The following is a 26,246-nucleotide window of genomic DNA, read 5'->3' on the forward strand; positions in this document are numbered from 1 at the left end:
AGGAGTGGATGTTCCTCTGACTGAGCCAGCCAGGTGCCCAATTTTTTTCTGTTATTGAAATAATATAATCACATTAGAAAAAGTATCCAGGAAAAGACGAGAAAAACAATCAATCACAGTTCATCACCCTGATCTAGTTACTATTAGCATTTTGATTTTTTTTAGTCTGTTTTATAAATTTTAAAAAATTATTGTAATGTGGATATACTTTTATAGCCTGATGTTTACCATTTTAGAGTAGAGCATAAGAATTTTTCCATGTCTTTATATCAGATAAGGGCATTTTGAATAACTTGCTGCATATTATGTGTCATCTACTATATATCAGTGGTTAACTCAATATATATTAAATTCCATATTTCAAAAAGTAATTTAATTGACAGACTTTTATTGTCTAGTAAGGATCTTAATTTCATTTTTCTACGAGTTTGCTGTGCTTTATGATTCCTGTAATGTTTTCATTTCCACTGATAAGCAGACTCTACAAATGACCATTTCCTGGAATTGAAGGGGGGATGGTGGCACTGCCCACCCACAGTATATGGTTAAATGTGATGACATTGAGGATGCTTTTTAGAAAAAGATACCTTTATTTATAATTTTAAAATTTTAAACTATATCTACAACAAGATATAATGTATTCGGATAATATAGATATGCATTCAACACATTGGTCTAAGCCACTGATAGTCAACCAAACACAGGTCCATAACCATTCCATGTTCCTTGAAAATTAGTGCATTTCTAAAGTGCTTATATTGCTTTTGTTCACCTTGGTTGAATACAAAACACTTGTTTGAGCAGCTTGTTGGCCAACTAGTCTGTATCTGTCCTGCCCTAAAATGGAAATTGTCAATGGCTGATTAAACCTGAGATTACAAGGGCACCTGGGTGGCTCAGTGGGTTAAACCTCTGCCTTCGGCTCAGGTCATGATCCCAGGATCCTGGGATCGAGTCCTGCATCGGGCTCTCTGCTCAGCAGGGAGCCTGCTTCCTCCTCTCTCTCTGCCTGCCTCTCTGGCTACTTGTGATCTCTGTCAAATAAATAAATAAAATCTTTAAAAAACAACAACAGAATAAAAACCCCTGAGATTACAGATTTCATTCCTGGTTATTTGGCCTGCCATTTAAGATTCTTTAATCCAAACGTGACATCTGTGACATTGTCAAGTCTCAATTTAGACAATACAGTATGATACTTTTGAATTTTAGTTAACCAACTTTGCCTTAGATTGGCAACAAATTCCATCTGTCCTTGATTATATTCTTATCTATTTTGTTACATAGTGTAATTGGACCTTCTGTTACCTTTGTAGCAAATGCAATTCTTGTCTCAGAGTATAGGGTTTCTTTAGTTATCTTTGATTCTTAATTTTGTATTAACTTGGTAGGCCAGTCATTATTTTATTTATCTTGTGTTGTATGACTGCAGCTTTCAAAATAGAGTAACTCAAAGATTTCTGATAATTTCACACTTTTAAATTTGCACATGTTTTGCTTCAATTTTGTTGCCTTGTTTTCTGTGTTTTAATAGTAAGATTCTACCCCATTCTATTCAAAAATAGGCATATTAAAAAAAATAAAAATAAAAATAGGCATAAAGAAATTCTTTTTTTTTTTTTTTAATTTTATTTATTTGACAGAGAGATCACAAGTAGGCAGAGAGGCAGGCAGAGAGAGAGGGGGAAGCAGGCTCCCTGCCAAGCAGAGAGCCCGACATGGGGCTCGATCCAGGACCCTGAGATCATGACCCAAGCCGAAGGCAGAGGCCCAACCCATTGAGCCACGCAGGTGCCCTAGGCATAAAGAAATTCTATGTTGCTGAGTGCTATGGGTATTGTTAGGCTATATGTTCAGTTGATTTCAGTGTGATGCTTAGAAGGCCAAGATTGTGAGTTTTATCCCTGGTTGGGCTTATTAGGTTGGCTGCTTTTAAATATAAACTTTATAGGGCGCCTGGGTGGCTCAGTGGGTTAAGCCACTGCCTTCGGCTCAGGTCATGATCTCAGGGTCCTGGGATCGAGTCCCGCATCGGGCTCTCTGCTCAGCGGAGAACCTGCTTCCTCCTCTCTCTCTCTCTCTCTCTCTCTGCCTGCCTCTCTGCCTACTTGTGATCTCTCTCTGTGAAATAAATAAATAAAATCTTTAAAAAAAATATAAACTTTATAGTTATGACAAATACAGAAGCAGCAAGTGGATATTAGTGAGGATGAGTCAGTACAAATCAGTTAACACTGATGAAAATGATCTCTAACCATGTCTCTAACCATGTTCCAGAATTTTCATCCCCTTTTATTTTATTAGTAGGCAGAGAGGCAGGCAGAGAGAGAGGAAGGGAAGTAAGCTACCTGCTGAGCAGAGAGCCCAATGTGGGGCTCGATCCCAGGACCCTGGGATCATGACCTGATCCGAAGGCAGAGGCTTTAACCCACTGAGCCACCCAGGCACCCCATTTTCATCCCCTTTTAAGGACCATTATAAGGGAAAATATTTTTATATTCAATGTCTATAAGAGCTGAATAAATATCATTATATTCAAAGTCTACAGGGGCTCAATAAGAGAAAGCACCACGCTTGTATGTTTGTTATAAAAATTAAATAAGAAATGTATATAAAACCCTTGTACTATTGGCACTTAGTAAATGTTTTGTGAAGAGTAGATACTACTGTCATTTTTATTATCATTATTTTCTCTGCTTAGTATCTCTTAGTTTCTGGGTCAGTCCTAAATAAGGCCACAAGTAAATCAAAACAGCGTAGTTTGCCCCACCAGCTGATTGGTCTGAACTCTGTTTTACCGCTTCAATCTTCTCTGCCTCTGCTTTTGGGGTCAAAGCTTTCCCTGTAATGTCCTATTTTATTTGTCCAGACCTGACTTACATCTCAGTTTCCTGATTTGTATCCCTTTCCCCGTATCTTGAGTCCAAATTTACTTACATGAAATTACAGAAAGGTTTCTTTCTGTAGAGGAGGAGACTTGTCCTGTTTTTTATTCAAGTGAGGTTTCCTTCAACTCATGTGGGCTACTTGAATCCACTTTATATACACGCTAGCCCTTGATCAAGGCTGTGTTACTTCTGGACCTCACTTCACTTTCATGTCATCTAGGCCTTTGGCCAGGTTAGTTGTCTAATTTTCTCCCTTACTCCATGTGAGCCTGGTGACCCCAGTATAATTTGAGACAGATTTCACTTGAGATCAAGAAGCTGTGATTTTGGGGTGCCTGGGTGGCTCAGTGGGTTAAAGCCTCTGCCTTCGGCTCAGGTCATGATCTCAGGGTCCTGGGATTGAGCCCCACATTGGGCTCTCTGCTCAGCGGGGAACCTGCTTCCCTCTCACTCTCTGCCTGCCTCTCTGCCTAATTGTGATCTCTGTCTGTCAAATAAATAAATAAAGTCTTAAAAAAAAGGGGGCGCCTGGGTGGCTCAGTGGGTTAAAGCCTCTGCCTTTGGCTCAGGTCATGATCCCAGGGTACTGGGATCGAGCCCCGCGTTGGGCTCTCTGCTCCGCAGGAAGCCTGCTTCCTCCCCTCTCTCTCTCTGCCTGCCTCTCTGCCTACTAGTGATCTCTCTCTCTCTGTCAAATAAATAAAATCTTTAAAAAAAAAAAAACTTAAAAAAAAAAAGAAGCTGTCATCTTGTTATGGGATTGACATGAAACACACACACATACACACACTCATTAAAACATAAAATCCACTAAGGAGTTGATGAATCTGGCTAATGTATAAAATATATTAATAGACAAATTGATATTTTTCTTTTCTTTTTTTTTTAAGATTTTATTTATTTATTTGACAGAGAGACAGTGAGAGAGAGCATAAGAGAGGAGAAGGTCAGAGGGAGAAGCAGATTCCCCATGGAGCAGGGAGCCCGATGTGGGACTTGATCCCAGGACTCTGGGATCATGACCTGAGCTGAAGGCAGTCGCCCAACCAACTGAGCCACCCAGGCGCCCTGATATTTGTTTTCTAATATCATTTGATGAAAAGATTGTCCATATGAAAACATGTCCAAATGACATTTTAGTTAAAAAGGATATATGAGCTTGTCAAGAAACTTTGAAGTTTTGAGCGGCTTTCTTGATTGTCGTTTTGAAATGGAAAGTTTTGGTCCCTCCTGAACTATGTTTACCTATGTGTTAATATGAAAATGGTTCTTTTCTGGTAGCTTCTGCTGTGTCATGTAACGTACTCACAATGACAGTTTAGCATCTCAATTTTGATGAAGCAGCCCATAGACTGTGTGTTGGGCTAGGCCAAATCATTGGTGTCCACTGTAATCGCTCAGTATGGGACTGGCACATCTAGGTGAATTGGCAAGTGGTATTTCTCATGGCAGCTTCACTGACAGTGAGAAGGGATGGGAAGAAGAAGAATGTGTGAGGGAATCAAGGTGAATTGAGTAGCCATTGTGGTTCCCAGAAGCCTTGCACTGTCAGTTAAAAGCATCAGGATCTATGGCAATAGTGCCTTGTCTTATCCCAGTATCTATACAGGAACTTCTAAACACTGCTTGATCTCTTTTTTTCTAGCTTCATGTTCCTTATAAATTTTGTCTTTTCCCTTCCCCCCCGAACCTGCCTTAATTTTATTGTTCTTTGCAGCACTGCTTATTGAAAAGAGCACGGACTTTAGTGTCACAAAGTTTTGAGTTCAAAATTCTAGGACAACCTCTTAAATTTTATGAATCTTGGTTTTGTCATCTGTAAAATGGAGTTAATATCCATCTTATAGAGTTGTTAAGATTATATGAATGTTGTAAATGCCTTGCCTTTAGTATTGTTTGGGAGATGTTAGATTCTTCTTTTTTAGTGTTTCCTTTCTCCTTCCTCTTCCTACTACCTCTTTTTTTTTTCTCTCTGTCCATCTATATCTCTATAAATTTCTATTTTTCCTCTTCTAGGTAAAAATTAACAGTGAATAACCACAATTTCTTTTCTAATCACCTTAAGACAGGAATACTTTCCCTGGTGAGCTCTTGTTTATAAAACTCTACCACCTTTGAGGCACCTGGGTGGCCCAGTGGGTTAAGTGTGTGATTCTTGGTTTTGGCTGAGGTCATGATCTCAGGTTTGTGGGATTGAGCCCTGCGTCAAGCTGTGCACCAGGCTCTGTGCTCAGTGGGGAGTCTACTTTAGATTCTCCCTGTCCCTCTGCCCCATCCTCACTCCCCTCTCTTTCGCACATGGGTCCTCTCTCATAAATGATTAAGTAAACCTTTAAAAAACGAAAGCCAAAAAAACTCTCTACCATCATCTTGGTTTCTCTGTAAATAGAGATAATAAGAGTACTAATCTCTCATAGGATTGTATGGGATTTAATTGGGTTGTTAATAATACTCAGAATAATGCTTGGCATATTGCAGGCCTCAGTGAATGTTACTTGTATTCATTAACTTGCAAAAATTTGTTTCTTGAGCAGAGATATAGGGAGAGGTTAGTAACTTTCAGCTATAAGATGTATAAGGTCCAGAGATTTAATGTATTACAGGGTGACTGTAGTTGATAACACTATATTGTGTAGCTGAAATTTGCTTAGAGAGTAGAACTTGAAAGTTCTCATCAAGGGAAAAAAGGGCAAATGTGTGGTGTTGAATGCCTCAATTAACTTGATGGGGGAATCCTTTGGAAGTGTGCACATGGGGGGTGCCTGGGTGGCTCAGTCAGTTAAGCGTGTGCTTTCTGCTCAGGTCCTGATCTCAGGATCCTGGGATCGAGTCCCACATCAGGCTCCCTGCTCACAGGGAGTCTGCTTCTCCCTCTCCCTCTACCTGTCTTCCCAGCTTCTGCTCTCTTTCTGAAATAAATACGCAAAAATCTTTAAAAAAAAAAAAAAGTGTGCCCATATATCAGATGATCACAATGTACACTTTACATATGTTATGATTTTATTTGTCAATTGTATCTCAGTAAAGATGAATAAAAGGGAAAATAAGAGTACATTTATATTAGATAGTATTGACCTTAATATTACCAGTTGGAGTTATCAGCATTATATTTATAAGATAGAATGGATGTCTTAGTTTGTCTTTATGAATACAATGAGTTATGAAAGTCAAGGTCGAGATAATTATGCTTTCTTGACTAGGTTGAATAAATTGTTTTTTTTTTAATCTTTGTCCTCTTTTGGTATGTATACTAATGGAGTGACATTCCTTTCCTGTTTATCTTTAAGGACATGGGAATACTTATTGATTTCCAACTGCTTACCTGGCAAGGTGAGCTGACAGACTTGTTAATCCTTAAACCTCTTAAATATATCTCTTGGTATATCATTAACTCAAGCACAGTTCTACTAATACTAACAGCGTATTTACTAAGACCCCAAAAGTGATTGAACACAACACATACACATATATATAAGCTCTAAGAAAACATCTCACTATTTCCATATCTAATGTGAAATAATTAATAGATTTGATTGAGGTGACAGAGTTCCTTTGTTAAATTAAATTTTTAAATTAATTTATCCTTTTTAGAGTCTATGAGCAAGTCATTTGACATATTTTTAAAATTTAATTATCATGATTAAATAAAAAAATTAATTTGTGACTCTTTTTTAGACCTTGCTTAACAATTAGGTTTTTCTTATTTATACAGTATTAGCTGCTGAAACCTTTACAGTTTTGTTAGCATTCAAAAACCAGTTTCTGAGTATTTAATGGTACCAACAGTCTGAAACAAACAATTCTGAAAACAAACTTCACTTTTTAAAAAAACCTGTTTAGAAAACAAACTTGACTGAACTGGTAAAATAAACACTTTTTTGTCTTTTTCACAAGTTGGTTTACTGTGAAATGGAGTGGTGGGGTGACAGATGAACTTAGAAAATCTGTGGTAGAAGTTAAGTGGGGTATTGAAGATGACTAAGAGTCCTAGTTACTGTTTTTGACAGGCAGAATCCTCCAAATATTAGCTATTAAAGACAATTACAGAGGTAGATATAATGGAATATGAATATCCTTCAAAATCATCAGATTTCCTCATATGCAAAAACAGATACTTATGTATTTGAGTTAATTTCTGTACATTCTGATGAGAACCATGCTGTCTATTTACCTGAAAAAAGAATGCAGTAAAAGGAATTTCTGTTTTCAAAAGCAGTCATCTTCATCATTTTTTTTTTTTTTTTTGGTACTACCAAGTAGGTTTATTTGCACATTACATAATTTCCCTTTTATAATTGAATCTTTTAAATGAACTTTGGTGATGAAAATAATACTTTTGGACTTTGAGTTCAGCTCTTTTCTATTCCATTGGCTCACTGTGAGGTGGCAGTGGTGTAAAAGTGACCTGTGGGAAACTAATGTGGCAACTCTCCATGACTCAGTCCCATTATGTGTAAAGTGCACTAGACTTCTGCTGAGTACATTACATCTTCTTTATAAAGCACTACTAAAAGTGTAGAACAAAAGCTATCGCTCCAAGCTTGTTGTAAATATGGCAGAAGTTACTTAAGTATCTTTTGATATCTAAAATGGAGGAATGAAAATGAATATGTGAAGACAATGCATGGCTGCCATTGCTGATCATTCCAATTCAGTTTGGCTCAGATCAGTTCAATATATTTCAGTAGTCCCAATCATGAGTTATTGAATCCCACTAAAATCAAGTGCAATGCAGACACTTTGTTAGGCACTGGGAAATCCAAGGTGAATCAGGTATCGGTTTTGGCCTTGAGGAATTTGGTTCAGTTAAGAGAGTCTTGCAGATCTGATGGCCCTCTGAAACATGCCAAAAATGGAGGATGAACACATTATGTACAAGGTATTGGAGTGGTCTACTTCTGTAGCCATTATAATCACAATAGCTCACTTTATAAGACAGAAAAATGACTCCTATTTTCCAAAATAGTAATGTAAGCTCTTCCTAATAATGTAAGTTCCATGATCTATGTAAACTCTTCCTAATAATCTAAGTCTCGTGATCTTTCCAATTTCTTAATCTTTAACATAATCCTATTGGTTTATTTGCTTTTTTTTCTTATCCTCCATACTTATTCTCTCTAATCTTTTCCAATTTTCATACTCATTCCACTAAAAAAAAGTCCCTCCCATAGATTTCATCAGTTTTCATCAGATGTTAATTGCAAAGCTTTATTGACATCTGCTTCTCCACACATCTAAGGACAGAGTATGCACATATGCCTGCATGTTCACACATACACACATACATTTTCCCACACAGTTAGTTAATAACTAAGTCATTCAGAGAGGCCAGCTTGGATCTAAGTGAGGTAGGAGGCTTCTATGGAAAGGTCCCTAAAATATTCCATTTCTGAGAATATAGTTTGGATAAATGTTAAATCTCTTAGTTAACTGCCTATCTTTTCCTTGTGTGTCTACATGGATCCTGATGTTCTGTGGCTAATAGGCTGTGTTTTTTCGTAGGAGACTGACGATCTGTTTTATCTTTCAAGATCCAAAACCCCAGGCATTTTGAACATTTAATATTGGTGGATTTATAGACTTTTAGGTGTCCTTGACTTCTCTATTCTCCAATCGTACTTCTGTTAGATATACCTTTCATAGTAGCTAGCTCTCTGTTACAAGGAATTGGCAGACACAATTTCCTTTGAGAATAGGCTGTGGCATTAAGAGACTTGATTGAACCGGACTCATTTCCTCGTTTTTAACCTTGAGTAAATTGTTTAAGCTGGCTGTACGTCAATTTCCTCATCTGTAAAAGATATTAACAATATATACCTTATAGAATTCTTCTCTCCTAAGGGTGCCTTTACTGACTAATGCTACTGTATTCACATAGGTAAGTATAATATATAGTGTATGATAGATTGCTTTGTAAATAGTAGTCTTTATTTTGTATTTATTTTTTAAAAGATTTTATTTATTTATTTGAGAGAGAGAGAGTATAAGCTGGGGAGAGAGGCAGAGGGAGAGGGAGAAGCAGACTCCTGTTGAGCAGGGAGCCTGATGTGGGGCTCGATCCTGGGACCCCTGAGATCCTGGGATCCCCCTAGTGCCTCAGTAGTGGTCTCTAGTGTCATGGGTTTATGTTGTTTTTTTCCTTCCTGCTCAAATGGATTTTGAATTATTTAAGAACAAAGATAGACTTTATCTCTTTTTGTCCTCTGTGAAGTGCTTAGTACATCAGTAGGCATGTCATATGTGTTTCTCAACACCAGAGGAGAAAACATAGTATACTCTTGATTATTGTTATGGAAACTTTAGTCAGTCTGTCAAAAAATATTTGATTGCCATTGGTGTTCCAGGAAGGGTGCTCTGGGTGTGGAGGATATATAGATCTTCCTCAAGTTATGAAGGGGTTACCTCCTGATAAAGCCATCATACATTGAAAATATCATTAAGTTGAAAATGCATTTAGTACACCTAACTTACGAGCATCATAGCTTAGCCTGGACTACCTTAAACGTGCACAGAAGACTTACATTAGCCTAAAGTTGGGCAAAATCAACTAACACAAAGCCTGTTTTGTAATAATGTGTTGAATATTTCATATGACTTATTGAAAATGAAAAACAGAGCAGTCCTAAGTGTGTTGGTTATTTATGTTTGTTGTGGTCACGTGGCTGACTGGGAGTTGCAGCTTTCTACAGCTGTCCAGCATCATGAGAGAGTATCATGCTGCTTAATACTAACCTGGGAAAAGATGAAAATTCAAAATTCAAAGTACAGTTTCTACTGAATGTGTATGTCTTTTGTAGCAATGAAAAGTTGGAAAATTGTGTCAAACCATGGTAAGTTAGGTACTCTTTGTAGATGTAAGCAAGATAAGGGTTTCCACTTTGAAGGAGATAACATTGGGTGAGGATAAAGACAATAAACATAAAAATAGCAATTTCAGATATTGATTATTACTGTGCAGAATGTGCAACAGTATGCTTGATAATAATTGACCTTGGTTGGGAGGAGACATTGGAGCTGAGACCTGAATACTGACTGAGAAGTGAGCTATGAGAAGATCTGAGAGAAGAGAATTCTAAGCAAAAACAATGACAAAATCCTCCAAAAATAAACTGGCATGTTAGTTGAATGGTAGGAAGAGCAATATAGCCAGGTACAACAAATAAAAAAGAGGGTGGAGATAATGTCTGGAGAAGGGCAGGAGCCAGATCATTTAGGGCCTTGTAATCAAGAATAGAAATTTTGAACTTTCATTTTAGTGGGAAAGCTTTAGAGAATTTTAGGAGGAGACCTGACGTGATCTGACTTACACTGTAGAAAGATAAGTGTTTGCTATGTAGAGGGCGAACTGTGTTACAAGAATTCATGGAAGTGGGAGACCAGTGAGAAGCTGTTAATGTGTTCCAGAAAAGAGATGGAGGTGGCTTGGACTAAACAGTAGTGGGGCACATGGCGAACAGTAGATTTGGGGTAAGTTTTGGAGATAGGGCTGTTAGGACTTGCAGATAAAGGGTATGATGAAAAGAGAATTAAGTAGATTCTTGGGTTTGAAACTTAGAGGAGAAATGGATTTTTTGGGAATGGAGAGCAATAGTTCTATTTTGGCTCTGTTGCAGTTGCTATACATTGAATATCCTAATAAAGATGTCAAGTTGATTGTTAAATATACGAGTTTGGATCGCAGGCTAGATGTCTGGGTTGAAGACCCACTTAAGGGATTTGAAGTTGCCAAGAATGCTGGTAGAAGTAGTGGTGAAGGGGACCCTGTAGATTGTAAGTGAGATCAATTTTAAGTGTGACAAGGAGAGCAATAAAGAATTTTGAGGGGTGGTAAGGTCTGATGACATGTGCTTCTAGGAAGATGGGATCTTTGGGAGAGAATGAGAAGACACAGGTTGGAAACTGCACTAGGGAGCAAAAAAGAAAACTCACCTGGAGGCAATGACTTGTACGGGTGGAAAAAATAGCCTTTCCTGAGGGCAGTAAGAGCCATGTCCTCAGGGGATAGGCAGATGAGGTTTTAGGTTGAGGGTATAGGTGGGTTTTCAAGTCAGAATAAATGAACTATTAAGCACTATGTGGCAGAAACAAATGTTCTAGCTTATAAACGCATATTAACTCACATGATACAATAATCCTATAGTATAGGCACTATTATTAGTTGTTTTTTATGAATAAGGAAATGGAGAAGTTAAGCAATTTGCTTAGGGTCACGCAGGCGTAAGTGACAGGGCTGGATTTGAATTCTGGTAAACTTGGTTCTAGCTGGTTTTCCAGATGTTAACACTTGCCTATATTGCTGCTGTGGACCATGATTTCCAACACACAGCTAAGGTGTTTAGGAAGGAAGTGAGAGACACGGTGAGGCCAAATTAGAGTCTATACAGCATTGAATTAAAATTTTTATATTGAAGGTTAATCTGGAAAATTTGGACTTCTGATGGCGACTTTAGAGTTTGATGAACTTTTTCTATATTTTAGAGCAAAGAGCATCTTGAAGATTTTTAGATGGCTATTTTGCTGTGGTTTGATGTTTTGCTGAGATACGGTGGGTAAGGAGAATTTTGAGGTATCTGGTGACCCCACTGAGAGGAGACGTTGAGCTATATTCTTGTAGCATTGGCCTGCCATGTTACTACTGTCTTGTAGAGAGCTTGTTTGATGTTCTTGAGTGAACACTGTATCTGCCAGTTTGTTTCTGGCCCTGAAATTCAAGCATTTTTGTAGTTCTCATTATTTGATATTGTTAAGGCAACTGCTTTTGGCTACAAAATTTGGAATAATACTAATGACACTAAAAAAATGATAGAAATTGATTTTGATTGTAATGGTAAAAAATGTCATATTTTTTTCACAAGGGTACTTGCAAAATTTTGAGCAGTATATTTTTTCTGATGATAAAAGTATTATCATTTTTGGAAAATTTATAAAAATTTCACTACCCTGAGAAATAAAAACATTTTATTTCTCTCATATTTTAATATAATCTCATTCTTTATGTAATATAACAAAAATTGAATCCTATTGCATATACAGTTTTTATCATGTGTTTTTTTTTTTCACTTCACATTTTCCATTTCGTGAATGTTTTCCTAGATCATTAAGTCCTCCTCTCAAATCTGATGCCTAAAGACTGTGTATAACTGGTTTGTTGAGTGGACTGATTTTAGTAGCATCTAGTGAGGAACCTTTTGCTTTATGCTTGCTTCAATCAAAATTGTTTAATTTTTCTTTCCAACCTCTTGGGTAGGTCCCATTACTTTCTGGTTATTTTCATCTGTAGGAATGGTCTCATTTTCAGAAATTAAAGTACTGCCCAGTCTAAACTAAAAACATCCAATTCCCTGTTCTCTTTGCATCTGATTCAGTCGTGACCACAGACTTAATAACCTACAGTGGAAAAGAGGAACTCCCCTTTGCTTACCTTATTCTGCCTCAATTTGTGCTTCCATTTCTCCTTCCATGCTCACTCTGCCTCTTCTGGGTCTTCCAAAGAGGGAGTGGGGAGACATTTAAAGAAGAAAAGCAAAATTTCTTTTTCCTTAGTGTTCTGCGTACTTCTTTGCTTGATGCTTTTTGTAGTGCTCTCTTGGCTTTCACTAGCTGGCTATAATGTCCTCAAGTTCACTGTAGAGCCTTCTGAGGGCAGTCTTCTTGCCATGTCTGTAATGGGAGCTGCACTCCGTGCATAACCTTTTGTGAATGCTCTAGCTTTTTCCCTTCCTTACTTTCATATCTTGTGTATCTATAGCCTGTGACAGTGAATGTCCATTTACTGTGGTGGTAGTCAACATTCCTTGCAAAACAGGAATGCTGATAGTCTGGCCACCGACTTTTTTGTCTACCTGGGCAATGCGAAATACCACGTATCTGTGACATGTCAGTAGCAAAAGTGCCACTTGTTCAGTAACTGTCCTCTTTTTTTTTACTTCCCATCTTCAGACTTTATGTATTTACACCTGGAATCCAAAGGACATGCATCCGATTTTTCTCAGAGACACTCTCACTTCTCTCTAGAAGTGGACTATCCTCTACAACATAGACATTTTGAGATGGGACAGTCTGCATTCTGCAGAAATGCAATGCCACAGTCCCCTTCTTATAACTCTTTAGTCTCTATAAGTAAAGACAAACTTTGACCCCTCCACCCCCACTTGACTTGACAGAGGAGAGGCATTTTACTTCCCTATACTTTGGAGATGAAATGAGAAAACAGTGTTCTCTATACTTAAGAATTTTGTTTTTTAAGTATTTTGATCATGAATCTTTAGCCTTATCATGTATAGCCTAAAGATGAGTGGTAAGGACTGCTAGTTGAAGGACCAGTTTGGTCACCTCTTGGTAAATATTATGGGGTGTGTTTAGAAACTTTTCTTGAGGTTTTATAGTTGAAATGAGATACCAAGAAAAGTCACATTCCTTGCTATACTTGCTAGTATTTTATTATATCAATTAGTAGTTCGAGCAACTTCATAGTGAATATTGCTGGTCAATACGGCTCCTTGATAGAGGAGCTCCAAATAATCTCCAAGGGAGTGGCAAAAAGGAGGAACTGTTTATCCTATAGGAATGGAATTTGAAGACCTGGGGCTCAGCTCTGCTTCCGTTAGTAACTAGATGAGTTATGTTAGGCAAATCACATACATTCTCCTGGATTTATCTTTAAAATGAGAAAGTTAGACCAAAGAATCTTCAAGATTCCTTCTCTCTCTGAAATTGATGTGTTTCCAAGACACTCTTTCTTTTTAAAGATTTTCTTTATTTATTTGAGAGAGACAGAGAGCGCGAGTGAGAGCAAACGCAAGCAGGGGGAAGGGTAGAGGAAGAAGGAGAAGTAGACTTCTTGCTGAGCAGCGAGCCTGACGTGGGGCTCCATCCCAGGACCCCGGGATACTGACCAGAGCCGAAGGCAGTTGCTTAACTGACTGAGCCACCTACGTACCCCGAAGGTGTTCTTTCTGTTAGAACTACACCACTTTAGGACTTGTTAACAGATTACCCATGGAAGTGGAACTTTTGGATGGAGCCCATACCATATCATCCCATCCATCCCATCCCATTCATTTTTTTTTTCATCAGCTCACTCATTTAACAAATACTACTCTGTATACATGAATCCAGTCATTGCACCAATTTCACCCACAAGATAGATAATGTAGCTTTTTCATTAAAGAGGGGAAAACAATCACAGTTTGAGAAACTGTAGTTAAACAAATAAGTAAAATTGTAGATGTAGATTCTAAATACAGTTCCTGGTACATAGCAGTTGCTTAACAAATATTAAGGGCAATTAAACCAGTTGAACCTATCCTGAGGGCTCCACTAATTGTGTCATATTATTGCTAAATTCCTGGTGATTTGTGGGTACTCTTAGTGCTTTATTAATATAACTTAATTATGTAATATCCTCATCATCATCCATTTAGCTACTTGCTCTTGTTGCAAAACTAGACCTTTTGCTTATTAATGGATAATTCTTACTGGTTCTACTATAGATGCACTTACTCTTTGAAGAACATTCTGAATTAAATGGCTTTGGTTCACAATTTCTGTTGCTTTTGTAGTTTTCTAGTTTATCTCAAACACCCAATGTACGTTCAGGTGAAGAATCATAGGAAAATATTAGGATCAATAGACAATGAATTCATAGAAAAGTCTAGGAAACTCCATAGTGTTTTCATATATCAAATATTCAAATTAAAAGAAGAAGTGTTTGCATTATTGGAGGAGACTGATCAACAATGTTTTTCATCACTCAACATGTCACTTCATATATTTGGGTCATTCCTACTAACTAGGCAGGCCTCAAAAGTTATAAATCCTCTTTGTCCAGATACAGATTAGAGCTTACAAAACTAATGTTTTATGGTTGCTAGTCTGTCTACATTTAACCCGTGGTTCGTTTAAATGATAGAATTAGATGTTGCTCAGAAGATAGGTCAAATTGGATTCCCACTGGGAGGTGGGAGAGCCCTTGCCATTTCATATGCATGTATAGCTGTGTTGTTCTTACTGTCTTTTATATCTACCCCATCTTTTTCCATTTCCCTTGCCACTACCTTAGTTCAGGTTTTAAGTTATTTAATGCCAGAATGATTATAATTTGTTTTAATTAATGATGTAGATCAGTTTCACCATTCCAGAGAATAAACCTTCCTTCCAAGATGTTCTGACTATCAAATCTACAGTAATTAAAGATTGTTTTGTTGGCTGTGGCCTTTACAGAATTCAACATGTGACAAGATGAAGGAAGCAGTATTTTTTACTTGTCCACTACATTTGCAAGGTAATACAAAGGAGTTCCACAGCTTTTTCTCCCTTACAAGTTAAAACATAGCTAACTGGTAATTTTTCATGCTTTGTTTCAAAATATAAATAGAAGAAAATTTAGTAAAATCTGTAAAGCTGTGATTGCTGATATTAACAAGTATAATCATGACTGAACAAAATTATATCCACTTGAGAATTTTATGCCATTTTTACATGGTTTTAGTATTTTTTAAATGCTTTTTTATTAATTTCAGAGGTAGAATTCAGTAATTCATTGCATATAGTTGCATTCATTGCATTCAGTTGCATATAACACCCAGTGCTCATTTCAAGTGCCCTCTTTAATGCCCATCACCCAATTATCCCTTCCCCTCACCCACTTCCCCTCCAGCAATCCTCAGTTTGTTTTCTAGAGTTCAGCATCTCATGGTTTGTCTCTCAATTTTCATCTTACTTTATTTTTCCTTCCCTTCTCCTATGTTCATCTGTTTTGTTTCTTAAATTCCACATGTGAGTGAAATCATATGGTATTTGTCTTTCTCTGACTGACTTATTTTGCTTAACATAATACCCTCTAGTTCCATCTTTTCTTAAGTAGACAGTGTGGAGCTTGAACTCACAACCCTGAAATCAAGACCTGAGCTCAGAGGTGCGTGGATGGCTCGGTCAGTTAAGCGGCTGCTTTCTGCTCAGGTTATGATCCCAGGGTCTTGGGATTGAGCGTCATGTTAGGCTCCCTTCTGCCGTTCCCCCGGCTTGTGCTTGCGCGCTCTCTGTCAAATAAATAAATCTTTAAAAAGTTAAAAAAAAAAAAAAAAGACCTAAGCTGAGATCAAGGCTTGGATGCTTAATGTGCTGAACCATCCCAAGTGCCCCTACATAGCTTTAGTATTGTTAAATATTCATGCTTAGTGTTTTTTTTTTTTTTTTTTTTTTAACAATTTACTGCTTTAATAACTTTTCATCACTCTCCCTCTTAACTGTGTATCTTCTGGTACTTAAGTTTTTTTAAAATTCTCTCCTTTTCATTTATCCTTACTTGTTGCCAAATCCTACTGTGTCTTTCTCATTAACGCTTCATATTGCACTATCCTCTTACCCTGCACCTAGCAATTAACATTGCCTTCCCTCTAGTTTTGGTCTTTACTATTTAATTTACTTTGCTGCAGTTTCTTCACTAATGATGGCAATAAGTAGCATTGTTATGGTTCCATGTGGATGCGAGAGTGAGTGACTACTCATGTTTTCTTACTTGAGCCTTCTGATCAGTTTCTTGTTATTTCTATTTTAAAGATGACAAGACATAGACTCTGTAAGTATCAGAGAATAATAAGTAAAAGAGCAGGGACTAGAACCAGGTCTTCTGGTTTCCAGTCACATGCTCTTTTTATTATGCCCTCTGCCTTATCTGATATCCCTCTCCAGTCTATTTCATTGCTATCAGATTGTTCTGTCCTAAATCATTGCTTTGAACACATCCATACAGGTCTCTTTGTCTTCTTGCCCTTATGTATCTTAATTGTATTCTTGCCCCTATGTATCTTTATCATTGGGGTTTGGCTGCTTAACACTTGCAGATTTATCAAGTTCCCAGATGCTAGGACAGATCCCCTTCTGAAATACTGAGCCATCCTGGAGCACCACAGGCTTAGAAGTTCAGGCCGAGCACTGGGTGTGGTACAAAAACAATGAATACTGTTATGTTGAAAATAAATTAAAAAAAAATGATGATAAAAAAAAAAGACACTATAGCCATGGGCTGGCACAATGCCTGGCATATGGTGGCCACTTAATAAATATTTAAAATTAAAAAAAAAAAAAAAAAAGAAGTTCAGGCCGACTTGTCTTTTTTATGTTTTCATTTCTTATACTCAGCACAGGCATAAACTTTTTTTTTTTTCTTAATGAATTAAACCCTTTATTACTAGAACTTCCATAGCTTGATTCCAGGAATTAAACTTTTGGCCATGCCTTGTATCACTATTCCAATAATTTGTACTCTGTCTTGTTGCTCCGTGTGTCTTGGTTACCGCCTTTGTTTATTGCTGAGTTCATCATTGAACTTTCCCTTGAACTAACATCAACAACAGAATCAACACTTGTATTCACAGATGTTTAGCACAGACCTTGTATATAGTAAGTAGTGTTTTTTATTTTATTCATAACTGGATCACCAGTATCTGGAACAGTGATTAATTCAGAAGAGACCTTCAGTAAGTATTTGTTGACTGACTCTATTTTCTGTAATAAAATAAATCTTTGTGATTGAGTATCTGATATCTGCCAGTGTATTTTCCCTGATGCTGAGTATATCTGTTTATATATTATATAATTATATATTAATATAATATTATATATTATATATTATCTGATTTCTATTTGCTGCTTGACATACTCCTAATGTTTTCTCCCTACTGCTAGGCCCACTTAAGCTCACCTGCCTTTTTTATAGATTTCTTCCTATTTCATGGTGGTGCTGACACTCCCTGATTGTCAAGACCCTGTGGATCTATTTGATCTCTAGGTCCTATGCTGAACTGGATCTGATATTTACCAAGACTGTGTAAAATTCTTTAATAGATAATTAAAATGTATTTAAAAAAATAATTTTTATGTTTGCACTACCTAATTGTCAACCAAATATCAGCTAGATTTTTTAACAATAAGGCATGAGAGATAGTGGTGTAATAGCAGTTAATGGTCTCATAGTGATCATTTTCCTTCTGATTTCTGTGCAACTGTACTTTTATAATTGAATAATCTGTGGGGAAAGAGAGAATAAAGAGGACAATTTGGTGAAATATAATCTTCATATTACTATCCCTAGCATCAGAAAGAATAATTATATTTAAATCTTCAAAGTGAAATGTTTTAAGAATATTGAATGCTTTAGAATGTTGCTGTTATGATGTAAAGAAAAAGAAAATGTCAAGTCAGATATCCATGCTTTTTTTAAAGGAGGTTGAGCTATCCAAATCAGACCCCAAAAGCAATGCCACATTTTTATTTAAGATGGTATAAAATGATAATCTTAAATATTTCAGCCAATTTGTTATATATATATCTGTTAGTTTTCTTTTAAGGTTCTTACAGAGTAGAGGTTTAATTAAACCCTTTGTAAAATGAAAACATATAGTATGTTTATGCCCATTTTGTGACTGTTGATATAACACTTTTATTAGCTTCAACAAATAGGTTTGTTATGTTTGTTTTATGCATTTTGTTGATCTTATTCACCAGGACTATCAAATATTACATCTTCCTCTAGGAAAATACTTCTGTGAGACATTTACATTTTAATATAGTGTTAATTCCATATGTCACATTTAATGGTTGTGTTTATCATTATGGCAAAAGAAAAAAAGGACATGGCTTGGATATATTTTTTATTTTTTTTATTTTTATTTTATAAAATATTTTATTTATTTATTTGACAGAGAGAGACAGCTAGAGAGGGAGCACAAGCGGGGTGAATGGGAGAAGAAGAGAGAAGCAGGCTCCCCGATGAGCAGGGAGCCCAATGCTATGTGGGCTTGATCCCAGGATCCTGGGATCATGACCTGAGCTGAAAGCAGATGCTTAGAGACTTAGCCACCCACGTGCCCTGGCTTGGATATATTTTTGTATCCTATGTTATGTATTTGATTTTATTAGTTTCTATTTCATGATTAGTTTTGAAATAGTTTGAATTAGTGTTTCCTTGTAAGACTTAGAAATTGTTATCTGTCAGAACTGATTTTTTTCTCTTAGAACAAGAAGTGAGGTATGACAGTAGGCATCTGTCTGGACCACATTTTCTTCTTGTCCCTAAGGAAACTCTTTTAGAATTCTGTGTGTTCAAAAGGACCAAGGATTAGATGTTGATGTTTTGTTTATGTGAATAATACTGAATAGGTAGGAACAGGAGGGAAGAATTGACTAATTGTTTCCAAAATGAGAGTAAGAAACTGGGCTTGCAGTTTATCTGTTTAAACTAGAAACAAAGATTTTTTAGATACTATATGGTCAAAATAATAAAATTTTGTTTATCCTTTTTGGCACCTTCCCAGATGCCATATTAATTTTTTAAAAGAAGTTTAGGGGCACGTGGGTGGCTCAGTAGGTTAAGCTTCTGCCCTTGGCTCAGGTCATGATCTCAGGGTCCTGGGGTCGAGCCCCTCATCGGGCTCTCTGCTCTGCAGGGAGCCTGCTTCCCCCTCTCTCTCTGCCTGCCCCTATGCCTAATTGTGATCTCTCTCTCTCTCTGTCAAATAAATAAATAAAAATCTTAAAAAAAAAAAAGTTTAGATAGGTCAAGATTGATGTTTGGCCTGAAATATTGGGAAGCATTCCTAAAAGATTTGCCATATTAATGGTCTCAAAACAAACAAAGGAATACATTTTATAAATATTTGCAAATTCAGATTTCAAAACCATCATATAGGTCTTCTAAAATGATGGAAGGATGAATTCATGTTTATTTTAAATGTATTAATTTTCCTCATTTTGTAAATTTATGGGCATTTTTTAGCACTCTGGCAAAGAGTACATATTCTTTGTAACTGTGTAACACTTATTAAAATGAACAAGTAGTTTTAAGGTAGCATTTTATTTTATTATTATTTTTTAAAAGATTTTCTTTCTTTTTTTTTTTTTAAGATTTTATTTATTTATTTCACAGACAGAGATCACAAGTAGGCAGAGAGACAGGCAGAGAGAGAGGGGAGGAAGCAGGCTCCCTGCTGAGCAGAGAGCCCAATGCGGGGCTCAATCCCAGGACCCTGGAATCAAGACCCGAGCCGAAGTCAGAGGCTTTAACCCACTGAGCCACCCAGGTGCCCCAAAAGATTTTTATTTCTTAAGTAATCTCTGTGCCCAGTTGGGGCTTGAATCTTCAACCCCACGATGAGGAGTTGCCTGCTCCAGCAACTGAGCCACCCAGGCCACCTCTAAAGTATATTGTTATAATTGTTTTGTTGTATTGTCCTTGTTAATCACTTACTGTGCCTAATTGATAAATTAAACATTATTATAGGTAGGTATGTGCAGGAAAAAAGATAGTCCACATAGGCTTTGGTACTATCTATGGTTTCAGGTACCCATTGGGCAACTTGGAACTCATCCTCATGGAGAAGGAAGTCTCCTGTAGGTGAGAAATGATGGAATGCAATGTACAAGTGAGAGATTGACTTTTGGTAGGAACAGAAATGTGTATTTCACTTTAACAGTATCGAAAGCAAAGTATGAATATATTTGGGAGTGGAAAGAGAGTTAAGTTTTATTTCCTTAGCTTATATTTTCTCATTGAGGTAAGAAACAAAGGGATTCATTTAGAGTGGGGTTGGAAATGGAGGAGAAGCAGTGAAATTGTTATTTTAGATAGTGGTTGAATGGACTAATAAGGGATACGGGTGAGCCGTTTGGTGGTGCTTAGGGCTCATTTGAGGATTGTGATCATAAATTTAAAGTGTGGACTGTGGAGGCAAGAGAGAAAAGGGAGGTAGGGAATTCAACATCTTTGAGAAGGAATAAAAAGTGAATTAACATGGTGATGCCAGAAAAGAATAAAACAGTCTTTTCCCTTGAAAAGCTCAAAGTTTTCCTGCTTCATTATGTGATAAACACCTAAAAGCATATACAAGTAAGCAAATGATAAATGTCGGATGATCATTTAGACAACAGGCCTTGTTCTTCAAAGGAGGGAGCAAATACTTGGGGGCAACATGGAAGGGGAGCTTTTGTGACTTTAGTGGGAGGTGAGCATAACTGGGTGTTAAAGTGTGTAGCTGCCAAAAGGTTGATCATTTAGCATCTCTTTGGTCTCAATACTGTACTTTTCTAAAAATCCAGTCTTTGAATTCCTTGCCTGTGGGTTCTATTTCTTGTGTACTTGAGTGGTTAGAGATAAGAATTTGTCTACTTTCTTCTAATGTTACTACTACTTTACAGTCATCTTTAAATGAAGTATAGTCACATTGTAATGACTTTGAATTATCTTCATTTTCTTTTTATACACCAAATATATTGCTTGGAAATTTGTTGAAACTTAGAAATATTAATTTGTAGTTTTTTTAAAAGATTTTTTTATTTAGTTAGTTTTTTATTTTATTTGACAGAGATCACAAGTAGGCAGAGAGGTAGACAGAGAGAGGAGGAAGCAGGCCCCCAGCTGAGCAGAGAGCCCGACGAGGGGCTCGATCCCACACAACCCAAGCAGAAGGCAGAGGCTTTAACCCACTGAGCCACCCAGGAGCCCCTGTAGTTGTTTTTGAGAGAGGAGTTGCTGTTACAAAGTGAAGTAATAGTATTATAATTTTTTTTTAAGATTTTATTTATTTATTTGACACAGAGAGAGAGAGATCATAAGTAGGTAGAGAGGCAGGTAGAGAGAGGGGGGAAGCAGGATCCCCGAGCATCAGAGATCCCGATGCCTGCCTCGATCCTGTGACCCCGAGATCATGACCCCGGCCTAAGGCAGAAGCCCAACCCACTGAGCAACTCAGGTGCCCCTATAATTTTTTTTATAGACTATTCTCTAACTCCAAATTTCTGATAGGGGTACACCTGCATGGCTCAGTCAGTTTGGCATCTGCCTTTGGCTTGGGTCATGATCCTGGGGTCCCAGGATGTAGTCCTGTGTCGGGCTCTTTGCTCAGGGGGAGTCTGTTTCTCCCCTCTTCCTCTGCTCTCCCCTTGTTCCCTGCTCATGTTCTCTCTCTCTGTCATAAATAAATGGTATCTTTTAAAAAAATTAAAAAAAAAAAGAATTTACAGAGGAGATTTTTGAATATTAAGCTTTCTTTGACTTGAACATGAAGGGTGGTCAGGCAGGACCTAGGTAAAAACATGCTTTACATATGAACTAAAGGGGAGAACTTTTATATACGAAATGAAATGTTAATTAGTGGCATATTTGATAAAATGATGGGTTTGCAACTGTCCTGTTACTGTTTTGTCCACTAGTGAGTGAATTTATTATTTCTCTGATTGCATATTTTTTCTTAGGGCCTAGTTAAGAATGACCAACTCCGTGTTTTCGGTCATTTCAGTGAACAGGCGGCCTTCTGTTTCAAACAGAGAAACGTCTGTTGGTAAGAAACATGCAACAATAATGTGGGGCTTTTCTTAGTAGTTTGTTTTGGAACTTTATATACACTTTTATTAAGCAGCTGCAAGGAAAAGTGTGTGTAGGTTTTTGTTTCTTAAATGTTAATGTAAGGAATATTCAAAGAAATGTGTGAAGCTTTTCAACAGTGCTTTATTTGACTATTACGATTTTTTTCTGCATTTCAGTTTTATTAAATGGCAACCATTTTACATAAAATTCTCCTTTTTTTACATAAATTTTTTTTATATATAGACATTATTAAAAATGTTGCAGTTATTTTGGTAAAGTTATTTTTTGGACAACTCTGTATATTTTTCTAATTAATCTTTTACTTTTTAAAATAGCATTTAATATTTAAAGACAATTTAAAAAGTAAATTCTCAACTATAATTTTATTACAAATAGATTAAAATTCTCCATTATATGTTTTAATGGCATCCACTAAATATTTCTTTAATTTAAAAAAAAGACCTCATGAAAATTTAATTTACATTGTCAGAATTTCTTTAACAGTGCATTTGAAATTTGTGTCTTCTCAGAAGGGAATGTATAATATTTGGAATAGTAGGTATTGTTGAAATAGTAGGTAGGTATTGCTAATTTTATATTTAATTTGCCAAGAAGAACTCTTAAAATTCCACTATTTTCTTTATATTAGATTTATATAAAATTCAGTTTAGGAACATGTAAGAATTCTCATTTATTATTGAATTTATAGAAAAAAATACTTGTATACTATTGACCCTGTAATTTTATGTTGTTATCTATATCATGAAACATGATGGTAGCATTATATCACAAGGGGTAGGTGGGATTTATGCTAAATTGTGTTATCTCAAGGGAAAGATTTTTTTTTTTTAAGATTTTATTTATTTATTTGGCAGACAGAGATCACAAGTAGGCAGAGAGAGAGAGGAGGAAGCAGGTTCCCCACTGAGCAGAGAGCCTGATGTGGGGCTCGACCTTGGGATCATGACCTGAGCTGAAGGCAGAGGCTTTAACCCACTGAGCCACCCAGGCGCCCAAAGGGAAAGAATTTTTATGTCAGTGGCCCCAAATGCTTATTGCATATTTTCCAACTGCTTTTGGTTATATTTTTTAGTTATGAAAAAGAGTAACAACTCGGATTTTTTCAGCACTACACGGGGTGGTGAAACTAATACCTAGAGTGTATTATCCTTTCTTAATTAAAAAATATTTTTTTTTTAGGGATGCCTGGGTGGCTCAGTTGGTTAAGCCATTGCCTGAGGCTCAGGTTGTGATCCCAGGGTCCTGGGATCGAGTCCCGCATTGGGCTCCTTGCTCAGTAGGGAGCCTGCTTCTCTTTCTGCCTCTGCCTGCCACTCACCCTGCTTGTGTGTACTCTCGCTCTCTCTCTCTCTCTGAAAAATTAATAAATAAAGTCTTAAAAAAAAAGTCCATGTTTAAAAATATATTTTTTTAAGATTTAAAAAAAAATATTTATTTATTTATTTATTTGACAGAGATCACAAAGTAGGCAGAGAGGCAGGCAGAGACAGAGAGAGGAGGAAGCAGGCGGGGCTCGATCCTGGGACCCTGGGATCATGACCCGACCTGTAGACAGAGGCTTTAACCCACTGAGCCACCCAGGAACCCCTAACAAATATTTTTAAATGACCTGGAAATGCAGTAATTATTCCATGTAATGTTTTATTTTCTGATAAGACACTGTTTTTTTCTTATCTTATTTACTAATAAGGTTAGAAGGATAAGGCAATCTTTCACTATAGTTAAGTGGTTCTTATATTTTAATGTAAAAGTCTCCTGGGTACTTGAAAAATTTGTGGATTCCCGAACTCAGTCCCCTGGAAATTCAGATTTACAAATCAGCATGTTTAACATGCTCCTAGATAATTAGGGTGTATCTGGTCTTTTCAGAAACTTCGGGCAGCTCTCTATTCTTCAACACTAACTCAATTGCCATTAATATTAATTCAATATTAACTTGTTTCTCATTAAATCTTCAACCCTGGTCTTAAAAGGAACTTTGCTACAAAGCTGAGATTGTTTTAAAAACTTACATGAAAATATTGTAGCTATTTTAATAACTTTGGAAGTTAAAATAATAAGTTCTTATATTTTAGGTTATAACATTGTATATTTGTATAGAGTTCTATAATTTAATAAGCGCTCTTACATCTTTTGCCATTTTATCTTCATACCAAGTCTGTGAAGTAGGTAAAACAGGTATTATTATCTTCATTTTATGTATTGGGAAACAGGCTAATGAAGGTTAGGTGACCTGTCCTAGATTAAATAGCTAATAAGCAGCTGAGCTTGACTAGAATGTAAGTCGACTCCTAGAGCAGGGGCTCTTTCCATATCACACCATATAAGCTATCTAAAATTGAAAATTAAAGAAGAGTATGTGTGTCTGCACTTATTATGTATACATATGCATCGTCAGACGTTATTAAAGTTCTCTAATTAGAAAAGTTAGCTTACTGCTTAAATTTTACCATATTCTTAGACAGTACATGTGTTTTATCTTACGAATTCTCAACTGTGAGTTGGGCAGGGGCCTGGACTGTGTGTTATATATCTTTGTATTCTAATTGCCTAGCCTACTGAGTACCTAGGTGTCTAAGTGATGAATGAATGAATGGATGAATGAATGACCTTTAGGCTTTTGTGTCAAGAGGGAATGTTTGAGGTTTTTTTTTTTTTTTTAAGATTTTATTTATTTATTTGTCAGAGAGAGAGAGAGAGAGAGCGAGCACAGGCAGACAGAGTGGCAGACAGAGGCAGAGGGAGAAGCAGGCTCCCCACAGAACAAGGAGCCCGATGTGGGACTCGATCCCAGGACGCTGGGATCATGACCTGAGCCGAAGGCAGCTGCTTAACCAACTGAGCCACCCAGGTGTCCCATGTTTGAGGGTTTTTGATGTTTATTCTTGTCTTAAAATGGGAAAGGTTCATTATTGACCTCTTGATGTTTAAATGGGGATGGCGTACATTCTTGAATCATGAACACCTATGCAGTGCTAATTCTCACAAACAGCTGTCAAATAGTGCTTCATGAAGAAACACAATAATCATTAGGTGGTAGTGTATTTATTTTTTGTGATTTATTATGGGATATTTTATAGTTTTTAGGTCATGTATGCACTTTTTTCCAGTAACATATGTTATCAAGGCAGAATTAAATTTTCAATAGAGATAAAAAAGAGTTCCTTTTATTTTAGAAATATGTCTCCAAAACCCTTAGAGAATATCTAAAGAAAATGTTTCTAAATTGAATGAACCTTTAAACCACCATTTTAACTTTTCTGTTGCCTTTCTTTCTGGAAAAAAAGTGACCCTCTTCTTTTCTTCTCAAGTAGTTCTGATAGTTCAAGAAGCTTTCCAGCATTCTGGTATATGTCTAATAGAGATCCTTTTGTGTTACATATAATGTCTTTAGTGTCTTTCCTAAGTGTATAACATCTCCTAAAAGATACAGTCACCTTTCTTTTACTAGAACCAGATTATTCCTTATGCCAGTTATTCAGAATGTCCAAATACAGTTTTTGTGGGCTGCTAGTTTTATTTGACTTTGCTTTTGTTTTATCTATCTATCTATCTATAATTTTCTGTATATAAGAGTAGTAGGAAGAATGAATGAGTCAAATATACTTAGTCTGTTTCTCTGCATATTGAAACAGTTCCATATTTGCAACTCAGTTAGCTTGGGAAAGAAGTATATTGAATCAGTAGTTCAAAAGACATTTTGGATAAACTGTGGTTTTCATGTATTTGTACAGTTCTCCTTTTTTATATTACATACAATTGATATGTGCATTTATTACTAATCCTGAAATCCCATTTCCAAAAGGTAAGTGTCTACCAAAATACCTTCTCTTAAAAAAATATTTAAGAATTTAGGAATATAAACACTTTAAACACTCCTCAAGAAGACATGCTTTTGATTAATATTCTGGTTCAGCAGAATATTAATATTCTTGGTTCAGCATTTGGTGCTTTGCCAAGCATTCCTCCCATGC

The 26,246-nt window shown here is 36.5% G+C and overlaps 1 protein-coding gene across 16 annotated transcripts in view; it reads left to right on the plus strand.

Annotated features, from left to right (window-relative positions):
* The window catches only part of KIF21A (kinesin family member 21A), a 151,459-nt gene that overhangs the window by 12,581 nt on the left and 112,632 nt on the right, over positions 1-26,246 (plus strand). The window contains exon 1 of one of the 16 annotated variants that reach the window (XM_047740900.1): positions 8,732-8,766. The exons of the other annotated variants lie outside the window; for them this stretch is intronic. Coding sequence (XP_047596856.1) covers positions 8,747-8,766 — 20 coding nt within the window. The 5' untranslated portion in view covers positions 8,732-8,746. Of the gene's footprint in view, positions 1-8,731; positions 8,767-26,246 lie in introns of those variants that run through there. 16 annotated transcript variants of the gene reach the window in all.

The sequence above is a fragment of the Lutra lutra genome, chromosome 8 (assembly GCF_902655055.1).
Source record: "Lutra lutra chromosome 8, mLutLut1.2, whole genome shotgun sequence".
NCBI classification, from domain to species: Eukaryota; Metazoa; Chordata; class Mammalia; order Carnivora; family Mustelidae; genus Lutra; species Lutra lutra.